This window comes from Brachyhypopomus gauderio, chromosome 7 (genome assembly GCF_052324685.1).
Source record: "Brachyhypopomus gauderio isolate BG-103 chromosome 7, BGAUD_0.2, whole genome shotgun sequence".
NCBI classification, from domain to species: Eukaryota; Metazoa; Chordata; class Actinopteri; order Gymnotiformes; family Hypopomidae; genus Brachyhypopomus; species Brachyhypopomus gauderio.
Window position 1 is genome coordinate 10,148,688 of NC_135217.1, and position 20,441 is coordinate 10,169,128.

Sequence of the window (20,441 nt, forward strand, 5' to 3'; positions counted from 1 at the left end):
TGTATACCATCAAAGAAAGAGAGAGAGAGATTGTGAGAGAGAAAGCTTAAAGGAGACAAAGCAGAGGGTGTATGCAGCCAAAACCCCTCTATTACTATTCCAGCCATGAGCCCAGCACCATTTAAAGCCCCTCCGACCCCATCCTGGTTGGCGGTTGCCACAGAAACGTGGGCATCTAGCTTGGTGGCAAACATTGGTCCCTAGAATCAACGTAGCAACCTGAGATTTAATTGCCATCGGAGACAAGTCACTCCTTAAATGACCTGCCCTCCCCAAAATGACTCCTGTCTGATACCATGTAAGCATGTAAACCTTTTATTTCACTGCTCTCCACAGCTCACAGGATGGAGAGTGGTGTAAATCAGAAATGCAGTGAGACAATCGTAACGGTAGAATGCATTTATAAGATTTATGACAATGCAAAAAAACCCCTCACTGTTAGGTTGCAGTTATTTATTGATGTCACATCATCTTACATTGTTTGTAATGAGACGTCCACTGTCCACTCCCACAGAGCAGTGCACCATGGTCCTGAGGTCTGACGCATCAAACTTCGCTGTATAACATCACTGGTTTAGGATCAGCTTGGGCCCTTTGTATTCTAATGAAGGAATACAATGAAAGTAATGAGCTGACCCAGCAGTTACTAGAGCTTATACTGAGGAACCCTGGTTTGAGGAACCCTGAATGGAGGAACCATGGTTTAAGGAACCCTGGTTGGAGTAACCACGGTTTGTGGGTGCTTCTCTTCTACCAGTTTTTTCTATCTGCAGCTAAGACGTGAGATTCATTTCTCAGGCAGTTCCTAAATGACCTGATTTTTTCCCATCAGGTCTTCTACTGGTGCTTCCCATGGGCCTTCCCATGCCTGGATACAGCCAGAATGTCTGGGTTGTCCTCGCGTGATCATGTTTGCAACTTATGTATATATCTTGCTGATCTTTGATACCTCAGAAAATCACAGCAAAACAGGGGTATTTGAGATGTGTGCCTTTCTGCAACATTTTAAACATCTTGAATAAAACAAAATTAAGTAAACAAATTGGCTGGTTTTACCATATCACCGTTGCTGGATCATGGCAATAATCCAGATAATCTGGCAAACCGTAGCTCTGCTCTATTGCATAACCATTCCAGCATTGCAGGGCTCCTGAAAATGACCTCACCATGTGAATGTCCTTAGTGCATCCAAAGCCAACAGCCAGATAAGGGTTCTCTATAACATCACCTTGCACTGATCAACAGAATACGCAATCCCATTATGATGTCATAATGGTCATCATTTATTTAACAGAACCAGTAGGGATTTTAAAGTCCATAGTTTCTCAAGGACCAAAACTGTCCACCACTGTAGCTCTGATCTCTCCTGGTTCCATAACAGCCTAACCAGCCTTCTCATACACATGTACGCTGAAGCATGTTTTACTATTATTTTGCTTTGATGGAAATAAGATCTAGGCTGGCTATCCTTAGAACAGCAGTTCATACATCACAATGAGAAATAAGCACCCATATTCTGGTCATCAGCAGAAACCAGTTTTAAATGCAGTTTTTCCACCTTGATGTGTCTTTTCCACCTCATATCCATTTTTTATATTTCTGTTGCACTTATTTGCATAGATCGCATTTCAGAACATAGCAGCAAACCCTGGCCTCAGCTCATTTGTATATTATTCCAGTTGCTTAAAAATATCTGTCTCAGCTAAACAATGCAGTTTGCAAAAACCAAAACACAATCTTCCAAACTCCACAAAATACCATGTAGAAAACCTGCACAATATCTAACTGGCCTCACAAAACATATACTCTGTCAGTTATGCTCAATGTATATACAGCGTAAGCTGCATAAAGTGTTTTCAATGTTTCCCCCAAATTTACGCAGCTAGTAAGCACACCGCAGCTACACGTTATGAAGTGTAGGGTTTTGAAAGAAGCACAAAATAATCGTGAGCACATTTGGAAACAATGATTACGTTTTTGACCTGGGGCTTATGATGCAGGATTATATTGTTAGGTATTGTGCAAACATGGTGCGGCATACAGACGTGCATTTCTTTTGGTAGATATTGTGGAGGCTTGGAATACATGTGGGGTTTTGGGAACAACTGTGTTTGTTTTCTAGTGTTTTTTGTTTTTTTGTACATCAAAATAAAGCAACTGGAAAACAAATGTAAATGCGTAAGCAAGGTGCGGTGTGTCTGCGGAGCTTCGTTGTAACTGACGGAGTTCCCAAACGTATCTATTCCTGCTGCTCAACAGGGTCTTCTTCTACCGTTAAAACTCAGCCGTGTGAAAAGGCAGGGGACTTGTACATAGATATTTTTACTCTTTCTGACTTTCTAAAGCAGGACCTTGCCAGGTCTGATATGTAGATGGACAGTAGGCTAACGCGCTGTAGTCTAGGGCATCAGGAGCTGGATCTCTTCAGGCTCCTGATCCGTGTGCTTGCGAAAATATCTCCTTTGGTTCAGCACGGAAATCAATGTAATAAAGAAAAAAAGAGAAAGAAAAGAACGTTTAAAAAAAAAAGCATCTCTTTGTAATAAAAGAAACTTTTCTGAACACTTTAGCCTGCATGCTCTGCTGTAGTCATGGTAACAAGGTCACAGTTCTGGGTGGCGAACCCTGTTTTCCTGTTTATTTTTTCTTGTGCCTGCTCTGGGGCCAGTTTGGACCTGCGACCCAGAGACAGTTGCTGTGTCACTTCTGTCATTTCCAGCTTGTTCCTCTGTGTCCACTGTGCTGTCCTGTAAAGAACCAATAAATTTGAGTACAAAAAGCACACAGTTGCATCATTGTCTTTTCTTCACTGTAAATATTCACTAATAGATATAACCATAGCCAAATATAGCGCTCTGTTGCAATGCAGTCGGCACTCTTTTTAGTGATGTCACAATGAAAGAACCTTAGATTCACATGTATGCCTATTACATCACAGTACACAATTATGATTCAAACTGTTTTATAAGATATAATTACTTATACACATCATTTCTTTCATGGGGTGTTTCACTGGGTGTTTCACTTTAGATCATGTTGGCAAATTGTTGGTCACACCCTCATCCCTGTTCATGACCGGTTAGTTTCTGGCAAAGGGCAAAGCATTAGCAGTGATGTGGTGTAGCGGCATTGTTGTGCGTATTGAGGTGGTCCAAGCAGAGATGCTAAGGCTAGCCAACCAGCAAGAACTGGGGGATGGAAACAATCCCATGGGATGTTGGGCTATGGAGTGCCCTGCAGTGCCCCCTAGTGGATGACAGAGGACCTGCATGTCTACAACTAAATGTTAAAAACATGTTCACAGCAACTTCCACATGAAACATATTCCCAAGACTCTGGATGGAAGCCGATAAACTGCAGGTGTTAACTGTACACAGTGTTTCTAATAAAGAATTTGATTAATCTTTTAGCACATTGATTAATTATTTTGTAATATAATGTAAAATAATTATAATAAGTTATGGAGACCAAATACTGAATATCATAGAGGTCGCTAAAGTGTCTTTTGCCTCAGTGATGACCTGAGGCTGTAGTAATGTTGCCATAATAATTACATTAGCTTCATGCCTGCTAGTGGTTATCAATAGTTTCAGAGAAATCCAACAGTTCATAGTACACAGAATGGAACCAAAGTGTGTTTGTGTGTGTGAGTACAGAATTCTGACTCTGAATCAGTGAGTCTGAAACGGTGACTCTAAAACTGACTCTGAATCAGTAACTCCGAAACTGAAACAGTTATTTCAAAGCATAACAATGTGTTGTCACTGCTGCCGGTGTTGACGTTTGGGTCCTGACCGTGGGGACACGGACAGATACAGTATTTCTATAGAGGTATTAGCTCTATACAGATCACAGATATTTCTATAGAGGTGTTAGCTCTATACAGGGTCACAGATATTTCTATAGAGGTATTAGCTCTATACAGGTCACAGATATTTCTATAGAGGTATTAGCTCTATACAGGTCACAGATATTTCTATAGAGGTATTAGCGCTATACAGGTCACAGATATTTCTATAGAGGTGTTAGCTCTATACAGGGTCACAGATATTTCTATAGAGGTATTAGCTCATAGAAATCTAACAATGACAACAGGGTCACTGTGAGGGCTTCAGACATAAGGCCCATTATATAACAATATAATTGTTCTGAGATAGTTCTGATAAGACATCAAATAGCTGGTCTACAAATGTTTATTGAATTTTATGTGATTTATTTCTGTTCCCTATGTGTCTCCCTCCATGTCTCTCCCCATCCATGTCTCCACGTTTCTCTCTCTCTCTACTGTCGGCGTCAGAAAAGACAGACCACGTGGAGACGTACACAGACCACGTGGAGATGCTTTCAGTCTCTCTACGCCCTGCACACTTCATCCTCCTTTATCACTATATTTTTTTTATTCTCTTTCATAAATGCTAAAAAAATATTCTCTCATTACTACATTTTCCCTCACCCAGTAAAATGTTTATGTACACAGGACAAATTAGGCAAAGGAAAGTGCAGTGCAGTAATCCCCTCAGCGCAATAAAAACATTTTGATGCACTAAAACTCCGGAGCTCCTAACTGGACTGCGGGCTTCTCTCTCTTGGCCTGCACTGGTCCTGACGGCCCCCCGAGGGCCTCTGCCAGCCAGGGGCCTGTGCTGGACTGAGGGGGTGTGTGTTCCTGTGTGTGTGTGTGTTAGCCACAGGATTGGCTGCGTATCAGAGCACTGGCAGTGTGTGCTCTGTGGTTCCCGAGTGCTTCCTGAGGGTCCCCGTCCGTAAAAGTGTCAGTCATGCACGCCGATGTTGCTGCCTTATCCCACATTTGTCTGTGCTCTCTCTCTCTCTCTCCCTCTCTCTCTCTCTCTTTCTCTCCACATCACATATGCATGTTTTGATGTATCCCACACCCACAGGCTGAAGATCAGATCAGTCCTAGAATGAAATAGAGGGCTTTTTTCAAGGACACCAGCAAGAGCGGAGTAGGAGCGGTGGTGTGGGTGTTAGATTGGGTTTCATTTTGCCCTTACCATGGGCAAAATGTGCTCCCAAAGTGGGCGGGGCCTTGTGCTCCCAGAGTGGGCGGGGCCCTGTACTCTCACAGTGAACACTCCCCATATTCTCAGAATGGGCGCTTCTGTACTATCCCAGTGGGGGTTTTTATGTGCTTAAACCTACGAAAGCTGATGGTGTGGCAGGAAAAGGTCATATAAGAATGGAAAGAAAGCCAACAGCAAACACAGCTGGAGTTCATAGATTAATCAAAAGACACACATACAGACGGAAATCAGCTCACACACACAGGTAAGTCGCATTGTGCATATGCAATCAATTGTGAGTTTGTTTACCTGAATTTGTGATTTGTGTGTGTGTGTGTGTGTGTGTGTGTGTTGTACTTCTTTCAGTGTGTTCTGAAACTGTACTGGGCACACTGTAGCAGCACACATGAAGGCTGGTGTGTGGGTGTGTGGTTAGACACCAGAGGCAGAAACCAGCCACAGCCACATTATACCTGAAGGAATTATAGACGCCGGTTCACACGATCCACACTCGACTGTAATGGAAGACCTGAATACCAGTAGCATTAACAATAACTACTGACAGACATTCCCTTCAATCACTTTTTGGACGAACTTTAGAATACGGTGTCCTTCCCTCTGAACAACACCAGAATGAAGGAAGACTGTACACTGAGGGACAGAGATGTAGGAGAATGTGTCGTTTAGCATTTTACAACCGGGTTGTTGCTGGCATTAGCAATATTTGATGAATTCACTCTTCTAAGTTTACTGAATGAATATTAAAACAATGCAAGCAAGTAAAGTTGTGTGTCACGGTATGAGTAGAAATGAAGAAAACTACAATTGTTTCCTACATTTCCCATGGTGCTATAGCAGCATAGCGCTGCAGTAATGCACGAGCAGCTTCATTTTGAGTGCGTATTGATAGACTCCACTTCTCCTGAATGAAGCTGGGGCCTGGAGCACTCACAGATACACAGACACACTCACACACCATTATTATATTACTTTATATAACTCATCACATTTAAAGAGAGTATGTTTCTGCCGTGCAGTCTAGAACACAGGCTTTTCTTCTTAGAGTCAGAAATGACAACCGCTGTTGGATTACATTTGCAGAACCATCATATACCAGACTGTTGTAACATGTTTATCAATATGCAAAGTTTTTATGACCTGTCTGGCTAAAACTGCTTGCATTTGGTCTCTCTCACGATCTTTGTCTCAGTGACATGCACACATGCACACACACACACACACACACACAGACACACGCACAGGCACTCACACGCAAACACAAAAACCTCTCCACTTCATGACATCACAAGGAAGTTATCCTCAGTAACCTCCGGCCATGAATGAGGGAAGGAGAGAGAAGGCGTGGTGTCCAGACACACACACCCATGCATGCATGCGGAGGAAAGCGGGTCAGGTTGGGGGTGGGGTGAGACTGCTGGCTGGGCCAATAGAAACTCTTCCTTTTAGCTCCGGTGGCAGCCACTGGATGACACAGCTCTTTCTGTAAGTTATGTTGTTTTTACAACTTCATTGTTACCGGAAAATCCAAAGTGTGTTTGTGGCTGTGCCTGCATGCGTGCATATATGTGGGTGTGTGTGTGTGCGCGCATGTGTGTGTGTGTGTGTCAGTGTGTGCATGTGTGTGCGTGTGTGTGTGTGTGTGTGTGTGTGTGTGTGTGTGTGTGTGTGTGTGTGTGTGTGTGTGTTTAAAAGAGTCAGGTCTAACAGCATAACTGAAAGCATAGTTGTAGTAAAGCCAGTATGCCAATGTGATCTCAGCAAATATTGGTACCAAAAACTATGAGAGCGTGATGACATTGGATACCGTTGCAATCACAAAGACGGGAGTAAAGGTCTAAGGTACCTACACAGCACCTGACCCTAGCTTGAACTTTCACACCATCCCCAGCATGCACTCTGTTACAAATGTCATTGTGAGGTCACACTGAACTCCTCAGCTAAAGCCAATATAGTATAAATGATACTTAGATGATTCCTTTGTGTTTTGGACTCTATTACAGCCAAATTGGTCCACTAGGACTCTGTAATCAGCTGATCGTTAGCGATTCACACAGTAAAAACAGGGAGCCTTGTATTCAGAACTGGAAACCATTATCTTAAATATTCCCAGGAACCTTCTCAGGACACCCAGGGAAAGATTCTGATGGGAAACGAAATGGGAAATGTTTGATATCACACTTCTCATCCTAGTAGTGTGATTCCTGAACAGCTCCTTTTATTCCTGCCCTAATCTAATAACGCATGAGAAATGTTAAATGGCCACTAATGGTCCAATGATTAGAAAAGCTAAAAGACAATATCCCATTAGACAAATAATTTGGGGGTTTTTGAGAGGAATTTGGAATGTTCTGTAACTACCTGTTCAGCCCTTTTGGAAAACGAGTGTTCAAACCAGTCTTAACTGTAGGCCGTTTCTGCTTGTCAGGACAAATTTGTAGCTTTTCTGTTTTTTCCTTTTCTAACTTGTTTTCCTAACAGATTCATCTTCCAATTCTTTCTTGTTTTTGGCTTGGAATCCAAATGCTACAGTGTAGAGAGTGACAAGAGAGAACAGCACTGGAAAGTGGGAGCACAGGTCTCGTCTGTATGCTGTCCAGACAGCAGGGTTCCCATTAATAGGGAAAACTAGTGCGGGTTAATGCCCGCCCAAGGGAGGGGAGTCATGTCTGAGAGCATTTCTACATCTGTGTTTCCCCACTGAGCAGGTGTTCCTCTCCCGATAGTCCTTGGCAGCTGTAGGGGTAGATGGTCCAGAGTGATCTGGGCCTAACATCTTTCAGGCTAGAGATTTTTTGAGAAAATAAACCAAAAATGCAAACTGAGGACTCATTGGCAAGCCTTTGCACCGCATGTTTTAACACACCAGATAACATATGTTAGGAAATGGAACTGCTTCCCATGATACAGCTGAGGCACACAATGTGCGTAGGGTGAGTTTGAGGAACTGCCACAAGTCTGTGTGTGTTTTGCCACTGGCCCTGGCCAAGTGCCCTTCTCACTCGAGTCTGCCTGCATCCTTCCATCCCCCAGCCTAGAGGAGGGAAAGAACGCCAGCCGGTCATGTTCTCCACACCGACCCCGTACAGGAACCAGCGCTACGAGGTCCTGAAGAGGGAGTTCCAGGAGATCGGGATGCTGTTCGAGGACCCCGAGTTCCCCTGCAACAACGCTTCGCTCTTTTACCGGAACCCCCTGCCCGGACGGGTGGAGTGGAAGAGGCCGGGGGTAGGAACACGCCCCCCGGAAAACACACAGGCTCCACCCGCTGGAGCCCACACCACACCTTAATAATCATTAATGCCTGAAAAATCCCTCTCCCTCTCAGGGGGTTTTGTGTTCGCTCTGAACACAAAACACTGTATCACTTTAATCAAGCTTCTCTCCTAAGCAGCTCTCTACCAACACAGTACTTGCTCACTGCTTTATCTACAAATAATTAAGTGTGATATTTCTTTTTCTTTAGTGTGATTCTACTTTTTTGTTTATATACAGTCATATCCACGAATAAACAGTATGTTTATTCACCTGGTTTAGTTTATTCACCTGGTTTAGTTTATTCACCTGGTTCAAATGGGTGTTAGGAAGTGTTACTGCTTCCCAGTTCAGGACAAAAATGAAATGTTAAACAGGGATGTGTAGCAGCGGTGCCCCCGTGCAGGATGGAGCTTGTTTGTCAACAACAGTAGTGGGCGGACCTTTCATTTGCGTGCAGGCAGATGGGCTTGTGTGGAGGGTGGAGAGCAGGAGGGGTTGTAGTGACCCAGGTGCCACCAGGATAACTGCACTGAGCATACGCCAAGAGGAACAGCTCATCAGATTGCCATCAAACTTTCTATCTTCCTGAGAAATACACAAAGGCCTTTCAGATATGGTGTGTTTAAGAGTACACGCATAGTATTATGTATCTATGTATACAGTGCATGTACTTGTAGTGCTATTACTCTTTTGTGTGTGTGTGTGTGTGTGTGTGTGTGTGTGTGCGCGCGTGTGTGTGTGTGTGTGTGTGTGTGTGTGTGTGTGTGTGTGTGTGTGTGTGTGTGTGTGTGTGTGTACCTGTGCGTGTGCGCAAGTGTGCATGTCTGCGCGTATGGGCGAGTGTGCGTGTCTGTGCGTGTGTCTCCTGTGGACTGCATATTGTTGCAGCCCGTTCTCAGTTACATTCACTTTTTTTTTTTGTCTGCGTGATTATTTATTTCTCTGACTGACATGCGATGAATGGATGTGGCGAGGGCAGCAATCATAATCGCTCTTGATGGGAAATGTGACCTGGGGCTCCAGGGTTTTAACTGTCTCGTTAACTTCCTCTGTCTGCTCTACTGGCTTTACCTCCAGTGGTGTTCTAAGATGTTGGGGAATGGGTCTAGATTATCCATAGCCCAGTTAGAGAAGCTGCAATATATCACCGTGCCAGTTTTCCGATGAAGCGTCTTTTTAACTGACTATTACATACAAATCCTTCAAAACAGTCTAAACTTGGGTAAATCTATCCTTTGCTTTTTACTATTTTCCACATTTTGGTAGTGAAGACTAATAATGAAACATGAAATATGAAACATTTATATACAGTAACCAAAAATGTTAAACAAATCATAACTATTTATATTTTAGATTCCTCAGAATAACCAGCTTGATGACAGCTTTGCACATTCTTAGCGTTCTTTGCGTTCTCTTAGTCTGCTTCTTAAGGGAAACACAATAGGAGTTTCTCCAACAGTCTGGAAGAAGTTCCCACACACTGAGAACTTACCACTTGAGGGACTAAAGTTCTAAAGGAAAACTAAGATGCATTTAAAATATAGTGATAATAATAGTTTAACATTTTGGTTCCAGACATACATGGCCATCAAGTTAGACTTCATATTTGTCTTAGAAACAGACTCGAACGTAGGCCTTTAGATGTTAGATGTTCAGTCAGGTAGGTCTACTCTTTTGACTGATTTGGGATATATTTTTACATTTAAATGCTTACTTGAATTTGTATTTAAATTATTTTGTCATGACAGACAGTTACCTCACAGATCTTCTATTAGAAATACACAAAATTATTATTTTAATAAAGATGCATAGCTTGCTGCTCAGAGCAGTGGGATGGAAAGGTAGGAAAACAATTCTTTATAAATAAAACTAGCCAATATCATTGTCATTACAACTGCATGCTCTCTAGGTCTCTCCCTGTCCTTCAATCTCTCATTCTCTCTGTGTGTAGGAGATCAGCGAGAACCCTCAGCTGTTCGTAGAGGGCATCAGCTCTCACGACTTAAACCAGGGTGAAGTGGGCAACTGCTGGTTTGTGGCTGCCTGCTCCTGTCTGGCCCTCAAACCGGACCTGTGGCAGAAGGTGTGTTCACGCTCCTGACGCTGTTAACGCAAACAAAACAAACGTTGAATGTGCAGGATTCACTGTAGTTTTTGCTAGTGAATTTGGAGCGAATTGTGTGTGCGTTTGGGCTCTCTCTGTGCAGTTACAGGGTGGATTGGTATTTTTAAATTAGCACCATTGTGATATTGCTGTATTTAGCGTGTATACGTCACAGTGTAGTCTGTGTGTGTGTCTCTGTGTGTGTAATGAGACATTTGCAATAAAAGGCTAGAAATAGCTTTGTGTTCGCCACTTCATGGCTTAGAATTTCATGAATTTTGTAAGAGTGCTCAGAGGAGAACTAAAGGAAAAAGGACAGCATGCCAAACAATCGCTTTAGTACTACAGCAATGCATCTGTGCATACTCACGACACAATAAGACTCCAAAGGAAAGGCTAGGCTGTTCTATTCAAAACAATGAAAAGGAGCAATACTTAGAATAGCCAATAGCTCAATGAGAATAAATGACCATGATTATTATTACAATCACTGCTCATACAGTGTTTACAGTTAACATGGTTACATAAAGGTGATGTGAGTCAGTGAGTAGGGCAGCTTTGTGAGAGGCATGTGTGATGGGGTGTCTCATTTGCCCCTTTGGGGGTTTAATGATGCTGTATGCTGAAGACTATGAGAGTTTAGATGAGATTGCATATTGTGCTAGGAAGCATAGTATGTACTTATGTGTGTCCTTATGGCACAGTAAGCCAGCAGACTAATATTTTTTAGATGAATTAGGATGGCTCACAGCCACAAAATTAGACATAAGTTATCTGTTCTTAACTTTTGCAGACACTGTATATCTCTTGCTAGTAATGCACTCTGGTGGTGGTACAGGTATTGGAAATGAATTAAAACCAGAATTATTGACTTTCATACATAGTACACAATGTATTTAAATGTATTTTTTCATCAGGTGATTCCTAACTGGAAGGAGCAAGAATGGGATCCCAAATATCCAGAAAAATATGCAGGAATATTTCACTTCCAATTCTGGATATTCGGGGAATGGACAGATGTGGTTGTGGATGACCGGTTGCCCACCATCAATGGGAATCTTATATACTGTCATTCCAAGTCCCACAATGAATTCTGGAGTGCTCTTCTAGAGAAAGCGTATGCTAAGTAAGTTTGAATGCAGAATCTTTCTTCTAGAATGGGCGCTGTTAACTACAGGCGTAAGTCCAGAACAGACTAGCCGTGCTAATTTGTTATTCAAAGATGCATCTGTAATTGTATAGTTCACCAGAGGTACATATAGAGATATTATAGTGGAAGGTTTGCTGTCATCAAGGTGAAGAATATGATGAAGGTTTAGGCACACACTGGGTGAATCACAATACCAAGAATGTATACTGATAAAAATCCATTGCTTGGCTTTTTTTTTGAGAACTGTGTTTGCAGCCAAGCAATGATGTCATAATGTCAATTAGCTATATTTTTTGTATGTACATAAACATGTACCTAAACGAACTAACATTACTCACTTTCTTTTTAACTCATTTTCCTAAGATAGAGAACATACTGAAATAGTAAAATCATACTTAACATCACAAGATCCACACTAAAATTCCAGGCCTTTGGTTTTTTATATACATGATGGAAATTTGAATTAACCCTGAAGTTCAGGATCATCTGCAGAGCACCAAGTTCTGTAACTGTATAGGCATACCTTCCCATTCAACTGATTGGTCTGTATACTATACCCCATATATAGTAAGCACATGCAGTATAAAATGCTAGGCATACTGAATGAAAAACAGTGAGCACAATGTGCTGCTTGAAAGCATTTTTTAAGCCTCTTTGGTTTACAAAAAACGACTCCACCCCACCACATCTCAGTCCTTAGAAATATTTGATAAAGTCTACTTTTCCTTTGGGCTACTTGATCGATGCCATGCAATTAGTTGGCATTTTTAAATTCATTTATATTCATTATGTGCTACCAGGGTGTTCCTCAGGGGTGTATCCCTGGTCCTTTACTATTCTAATTCAAAGTCGATTCAGGGGGTGTAACAATTTTCCCGATCCATTGATCTTTCTGTTGTATGCATGCAGACTCTCGGGATGCTACGAGTCTCTGAGTGGAGGCAACACAGGTGATGCAGTGGTTGATTTCAGCGGGGCAGTAAACGAGCCCATCAGTTTGGAGTCAGGAGATTATCGCACTGATCCGAAAGCCAGAGATAATCTGTTCTCTGACCTGCTGACTGTGTTCGACCAGGGAGGCATCATCAGTTGTGCCATAACAGTAAGTGAACAACAGTCTTTGTAATCTCTCTGTCTAAGGTTATGGTGAAGAAGTTCATCTCTTAATGTTAAAGGTTTTCATATATCAATTTCGTTTTAAATTTGGTGCTTACATATTTACATGAAGACATTTTTCACTAGTTTAATTTTGAATGGCACACCCAGACAAAGAGTCCCAGAAGCAAATTTGGAAATGGACATGGAAATGGATTATATGTTGTAAAACAAATGAAGTTGAAGAAGCTGAAAGAAACTGGAGAAACAGAGAGGAAACTAAATTCAGAACTGGTTGTTAACCAGTGGGGCAGTCATAGTCTGGTGGTTAGGGAACTGGTCTTGTGACCAGAGGGTTGTGGGTTTGATTCCCAAGCCATGACTGAGTTTCCTTTCAGCAATCCAACTGCTGCCTCGGTGCTGTGCTATGGCTGCTCACTGCTCTGGGCATGTGTGCATCACAGCCCCCTAGTAATCACTAGTGTGTGTTAGCACTGCACAGATGGGCAAATGTGGAGAACAAGTTTTGATTAGGGTGGAAATCACAATTGACAAATATGGCACATGTATTGTTTTTCTTTTCTTACAAGCAAATCCTGGAACCAAAGCCACTGTGGAAAAATAACCATGATTAAAATCACAACTCAGTGTTCATTCGTGTGATAGAAAAACAAAGCTGGTTTTATTCCCTTATAAAGAGGCCATGTTGGAAATGAAGGTCTCTGTGGATACTGGGAGTCTTTGCAGGCATGTCAGAATTCAGAAAAAGATGCAATAATATGAGTACAAAATAGTTTAAAGGGATTAACACTAAAGCAGATCCATTATACAATTATACAATTTTAGCTTTGGGTCAATTGAAATTATGTGGACTGGGATTCCATCCCTGTCTGGGCAAATGCGCCATGTTATACCAATCAGTGTCCTTGCACAAGACTCCTAACATGACATTCACCTCCATCTGCAGCATGATTGAAGTTGTAAATCGCTCTGGAGAATATCTGCCAGGAAAATGAGCTATGTGATAACTCCCATGTGTTAGATGTGGGCACAGGCAGAATCACACAGCACCCAAGGTCTCAAGGACCAGGAGGCTGTTGTGCACTAATGCTCAGGACCTGCTACTCCTAACCCACCCCCAGGCGTCTCCGCACGAGCGGGAGCTGCGTCTGCCCAACGGCCTGGTGAAGGGGCATGCCTACTCGGTGACGGCAGTGCAGCGTGTGAGGCTGGGCCACGGCCTCCTCGCCTTCTTCAAAAACTACACCATACCTCTGATCCGGATGAGGAACCCCTGGGGTAAACACGAGTGGCATGGCCCTTGGAGTGACAGGTGAGGGAGGTGAAGAGACATGGCGAGAGAGAGAGGGGGGGGGGAGAGAGAAACAGACCCCGAGGCAGGGAGAAAAAAAGAGAAAAGAAAAAAGAAAGATAGATACAGAGAAAGAAAATGGGTGAAGGAAAAAACCACAGAAACAGTCACAAGTTTTCTTTGCTTGTCTTTCTTCAGTGTTTGAATTCTGTATTTTAGCATGTTGTTTCCTTTCATAGAAGGTCCTCAACAATTCTCTGTCCTTTCTTCTTCTCTCTGTAGATCACAGGAATGGGAGAAGGTCGGGATTAGAGAGAGGGCTAGTATGGGTATTACGGTGGAAGACGATGGTGAATTCTGGTGAGTCAGCATTAAAGGTGTGTGCAGTATTTAACCTCTCCAACTCCTCACACTTTTCCCGCACATTCAGAAACCTTTGCCACTTGTGATTACAATGTACATAAGATAATTGACTCCCTTTGTGTGTGTGCAAATGTATAACTTGCAGGATGTCCTTTGATGACTGGTGTCAGAACTTCACTGATGCAGATGTTTGTCGGCTGATGAACACATCTCTGCTGAGCGTTCAGAAGGCATGGCATGAGGTGATGCTCTTTGGCGGCTGGGTCAAAAATAGCGATCCCCTGAGGAACAGATGCGGAGGCTGCATGAACCACAGGCCAACCTTTCTGCAGAATCCACAGGTACTAGCCTAATCACCCCACCTCAGAACTCACAGGCACCACCCTAATCACCCCACCACTGAACCCATATACCATCCACCATCCCAATCACCCCACCACTGAACCCACAGGTACCATCCCAATCACCCCACCACTGAACCCACAGGTACCATCCTAATCAACCGTTCACAGAACCCTTATGCACTACCCCTACAGCTTCTTATGTATTACACATGATTACATGATACAGTGTTTTTTTTTTACAGTACGTGCTGGATATCTCTAAAGATGAAGAGCAGGTTCTGGTGTCTCTGCAGCAGAGAGATGTGAAGATTCATAGAGCCCGTGGTGCAGGCCAAAGTCTCACTGTGGGATTTGTCATTTTTAAGGTACTGCAGCCCCACCATGGCACACAAACTCAATAGGATCCACACGTCACCCTTACACGAGATCAGTAGAATCCCAACCCATCCCAGCCTCATCATCACACAAGATCAGTAGTGCCCAATCCCCTACCTCACCATTACACAAGATCAGTAGTGCCCAATCCCCTACCTCACCATTACACAAGATCAGTAGAGCCCAATCCCCTACCTCACCATTACACAAGATCAGTAGAGCCCAATCCCCTACCTCACCATTACACAAGATCAGTAGAGCCCAATTCAACTTCACCATTACAAAAGCTCCAGTTCCAACTTCACCATTGCTCACAAGTCTAGTAAAGTGCAATCCCAACCTCGCTATTGTACATAACATCTACAGAGCCCAATTCCACCCTTACCACCATCAGTACAGTGGAAGCCCCACACACAAGCTGAGTCCAAGCTCATCCTCACCATTGTACCCGAGCACTACTACCCAATTCCAGCACTATATATATATAGATTTTGGGGCATTTGCCTTCTAGTCTGCACAGCAAAGTGATAAATTAAGACCTTGTGAAGTCTGCATGGGCACATCAGCTCTTACCAGTGTGGGTGTTCATTCAGTACTGGGTGTTCATACCACTATAAAACAGCAAGTCCAAACACTATGTGATCAAATATCAAGATCTTTCATAGATCAGCTGTGTTAGGCTGTGCAGTGCAGTATGCGTCCAAGACCATTATCCACTGGGTGTTAATGTGAATATAAACCTGAAGAATGAATAATTCACACAACTGTATAATACAATAGTATAATCCCAGAACTATAGAGAGAGTTTTTGTTGTTTGTCCATATTCTAACTCTGAGATTGTGGATATTCATTATTTATTAGCCCAATTCAGAATAAACCAGCTACTTCACAGTTACTTCATTCATTTAACTGACTAAATCATTTTGTCATTAGCAAATAAAAACTTAGTTGTGGCTTCTCAATCAGTGAATGTGACCTTATTGTTGCCTTATTGTTCGTTTTAGAGTGAACACACATGTAGTCATGAATGCCAGTTTTGTACATAACGCACAGGCTTCAGTGGTCAGGATGCACCTGGTCTGCTTCTGAATCATGGCTGGAAAGACATGTCTACCTCTGAGTATGACCAGAACTTCCTCCCCTGTCCCTCATTCTGTCTGTCTGGCCAGACCAAAATTCAGTCAGCCACGATTTTTGGCTGATTTCTGGGTCTGTGGGGAAAATGTTTGGATCATAACAATGGATGGATGGAATGTCTCTACACTGCGTTATTAATGGCTGCGTTCAGCCCCTGAGCGGTTTGCACCAAGTGGAATCCAATAAACAGTCCATCTGTAGCGAGGTGGCATTTATATCCAGATTTAGCAGGCTGGGAAAATGACCTGGGAGTGGTCCCCAGTGTAGCAGGCCTTAGGGATGATGAACTGTACCAGGAGCTCAGTTAGTTCAGACTAAAATGAGACAAGGGGTTGTTTCACAATGCATCTACATGCGCACACAGACATACAGAACACGCCTTTTACATCACACATACATACAAATCTTTGACAGCACAGTCTGCTAAAAATTTCATGTGGCATGAATTAATGCCTAATCGATGTATTATAAATGACTCTTCTTTTCACCATTCTCTCTCTCTCTTTCTCTTTCTCTCACTCTCTGTCTCCCTCTGTGTGTCCATGGAACCAAGGTGGAGCTGAACAGGAAATATCGCATGCATGACATCATCACCCAGCAGAACGTCGCCACGTCTACGTACATAAACGCACGTTCCGTCTTCATGAGGAAGAGTCTGTATAAAGGCCGTTACATTATCATCCCTTCCACCTTTAAGCCAGACATCCAGGGGGACTTCATGCTTCGAGTCTTCACAGAGCAGGATTCTGGCTGCAGGTTGAAACCTTGGGTCACTACCTATCTATCTACTCACTATCTAATACTTATATATCCAACATTTCCCTGCAAGATGATTGCACGTACTAGACTATGTTATTTTGTGTTTTGTATCAGTTACTAATTGCAATAGCGTGTTGGTAGCATGTTTCATATTTGTGTTTCATACATGTATGTCTTCTTTTTATTGCAATTGTTATTGATATCATTGCCAAGTGATATTTAGCCCTAATTCATTGTCTTTGCTGGTGCTATACTACCATACAAATGTATACATTGTTGTTAGCACCCCATACAATAGGAAAACCTTTGTTTCTACAAATTACATATTTCATTAGATGTAAAAATGTTATGGATGTAAAAAGATGTAAAAAAAAAAGAGGAAATTTTATGCTATTATGTAGTTGTGCACGTGTTTATTAGGTGTTCTGTTTAATCTCAAATTTGAATAAAGGAAATTCATACTAAATAGTAAAGAAAAGTGAACTGTGTCAACAACATGACTAACTGGCTTAAATGTTTCTTCCTCCCTCAGGGAACTACACCTAGATAAGCCTCGTGTGAAATGTTGGAGCCCGTTCGTGGGTTATCCTCAGATGGTCACTCAAATTTACGTTCACAGAGCAGAAGGGCTTGAAAACCAGGACAGAGTTGGAGGTAAGCTCATGCGAGAGGACCTCTGCTCATAGCTACTGAGATGATTTCCTGTTGAAATGCGTCACAGAAACCCAAGCAGGACATTAGAGAGACTCACATTCCCAAAGTCAGCCACCATGTCATTGGCAGAGATATGGAAATACATTCTAAGTGGACCATGAAAATATTGCACAACCTGTCTGTCAGCTGACTGACAGGATGAACTGTTCGTAGGTGCCGATCCCTATGTGGTAATTTCCTGTGAGAACAGTTCAGTCCAGTCCAGAGTTCAGAGAGACACACGGGACCCAGTGTTTGATGTTAGGGCCATCTTCTACAGGAAAAATCCCTGCAAACCAATCACCATTCAGGTGAGAAGTCTCGCTAACCAATAGTGGTGTGAGCATGCGGGTCTTCCGTTGGCCGAATCTTCAAGACTCTGGACGCTTTTTCAAGGGGACACGCGCATGTTTTTTTTTTCCTAGGTGTGGAACTGTAAGGCTGTGAAGGACCAGTTCATGGGCCAGGTCATCGTGCACGCATCTCTGAAGGACTCCAGTGACCCTCAGACTCTGCAGCTGAGGCGGGGCGGGGAATCTACCAGTGCAAACATGCCGGGCCTGATCAGCCTCAGGGTGGTCAGCTCCAGAGAGCTCACTGCCATGTGAAGCAGCAATGGCTAGCCGATATATAGCCACAAAGGACTGCATTGTGCGTATAACCAACACTAATCAAGTCAACACCTGAAACTGACTCTAATGCTGCTCCTAACCAAACTCCTATACCTAAAAGCTGGTGTAAGTGATTTATTTATGTCTTTACATTCTAATAGCATTACATATATTTTCATTAAAAAAAGGTTAATAATAAAGGTTATATAAATGTAAATAACTTTATATAAAAATCTTATATAACATTGCTGGGTTCTTCAATCAGTACCTGAAAATTTCAGCACCATGTGACGTATTAACCAAACAGGAAATGTGTCTGAAAGAGGCAGGCCTTGCTGTTATTGGACAGATCACAGAAGGGTATGCTAAGCAAAAGGACCCAATGTGTTTGGAGGGAGGGGCTTTGGAGATGGAGGCTGTGGGATTATGGGGAGGGGCATGTACACACGGTGGCTTAGACTGGCAAGAACATTGCTTACAGCAGCTTTAACCATCTGCACCCTACTCATACAACCTACTCATAACCCCTACAGTAAAACCCTAATCAACCACCCTACTCATAACACCTACTGTAAAACCCTAATCAAACACCCTACTAATACACCCTACTCATAACCCCTACTGTAAAACCCTACTCATACACCCTACTCATAACCCCTACTGTAAAACCCTACTCATAACCCCTACAGTAAAGCCCTACCCATGCACCCTACTCAAACACCCTACTTGTACACCTGTTCTTACTTTGACCAATCACTTCCTGACACACCATATGCCACTGAAGCCGTCCTTTGTGGCTATATATACACTCTGCCAACAAACTCACTTTTGATTATTATGATTTTTTTATGACAAAGTCAGACTTAGCTGGTAATCAGCTGACAGTAAGCAGGTGGCATTTTTTTTGCATTGTTTTCAAATGGTTAAAATGTATGGTACCCATTACTCTCATATCCCAAAATGAACAAATAACAAAACAATCCTGTAGATTTTGGACCAAATGTCAAACCTAATGCCTTTTCAGTCGCTGACGTTTCCTTTGCATTTCCAAGAAACTGCAGCTTATGAGATTACAGTACAAACAGTACAAAAACAGTCAAATGTTACATTATATAAAGGGTTTACAACAATGACCAGTACAGCGTACATAAATGGCAAACACCATACCCTAAACACCACACCTCAAACACCATACCATAAACACCACACCCCAAACACCATACCCTAAACACCAAGCCCAAACACCATACCATAAACACCACACCCCAAACACCATACCCTAAACACCACATCCAAACACCATACCCCAAAATGCCAACATGAATACCCCAAATTCCTTTTCTGAATGGTACAATTTTTGTAGCATATGTATTTTAAAACATTGGATTTTTGTATTTGTGAAATTAAAATAAGATTTTAGTAAAATGTTTCATTTTTAATATTTTGTTACTGAAAGTTTTGTTTATTTTCCAGTATGAATGTAAATGGGTCTGATCAGATTATTTGGGACATCTCCAACAAAAAGACAATCAGTTGGTTTACACCCTTACAGACCAGAACTCACTTTACATAAGATCAGCTGGTTTACACCTTTACAGACCAGAACTCACTTTACATCCCATTCCCATGTATTTCTTGCCACTCTAAATCTAAGCAGCCAAGCTGAAAATCAACATTGTATCAAGGACCTTCTTCCTGTTTTAAATTTTTTTATTATTATTTTTTTTTATTCAGTCGAGTTCCCAGACTGCTTTTTTTATTTTAACACTCAGGAGACAACCATGCACAATTCAGAAGTCAAAAAGTCTATTGCTTCAACCACAATTTAAAATAGCTTATTAAAAAAATTAGAATAATAAAAAAACAAAACAAACCCAAACAAAAAACAAACAAAATATCCATCAAAAACAAACAAACAAAAAAAGGACACTCCCCCTTCATGTTTTGTTCTCTCTCATTGGCCAGTCCGGTACGTTCAGAAAGAGCGGAGGGGAGGACTTGCAGACTTGAACGCTGAGTCAATCTCAGCAAATGTCAGAATAATAAGTTAAAAAGAAACAGTTTCATTTTTTTAATATAAGCGTTTAAAGTCTTTGTTCCATTCTTGTATTACACATCGAAGGTCACAGCACGTGTACAGGGTTGGACATTCAGCAGAAAAAGTGGGCGGGTCGGCAAAACATACAGGGCGGGGGAG

At 42.3% G+C, this 20,441-nt stretch overlaps 1 protein-coding gene across 3 annotated transcripts; it reads left to right on the top strand.

Annotated features, from left to right (window-relative positions):
• Positions 1-5,152: 5,152 nt before the first annotated feature.
• LOC143518777 (calpain-5-like) lies at positions 5,153-19,663 on the top strand. Of its 3 annotated transcripts, XM_077011535.1 has the most exons (13): positions 5,153-5,289; positions 8,076-8,270; positions 10,252-10,383; positions 11,322-11,530; positions 12,464-12,656; positions 13,792-13,982; positions 14,244-14,321; positions 14,470-14,665; positions 14,911-15,033; positions 16,735-16,937; positions 17,473-17,594; positions 17,808-17,944; positions 18,059-19,663. In XM_077011535.1, the coding sequence occupies exons 2-13, from the start codon at positions 8,106-8,108 to the stop codon at positions 18,239-18,241; spliced, it is 1,932 nt and encodes a 643-aa protein (XP_076867650.1). In that variant the 5' UTR covers positions 5,153-5,289; positions 8,076-8,105; the 3' UTR covers positions 18,242-19,663. The 3 variants fall into 3 exon arrangements, with proteins under 3 accessions (XP_076867650.1, XP_076867652.1, XP_076867651.1); XM_077011536.1 differs by lacking the exon at positions 5,153-5,289 and having other exon boundaries at positions 7,662-8,270; XM_077011537.1 differs by lacking the exon at positions 18,059-19,663 and having other exon boundaries at positions 17,473-17,905.
• Positions 19,664-20,441: the final 778 nt, after the last annotated feature.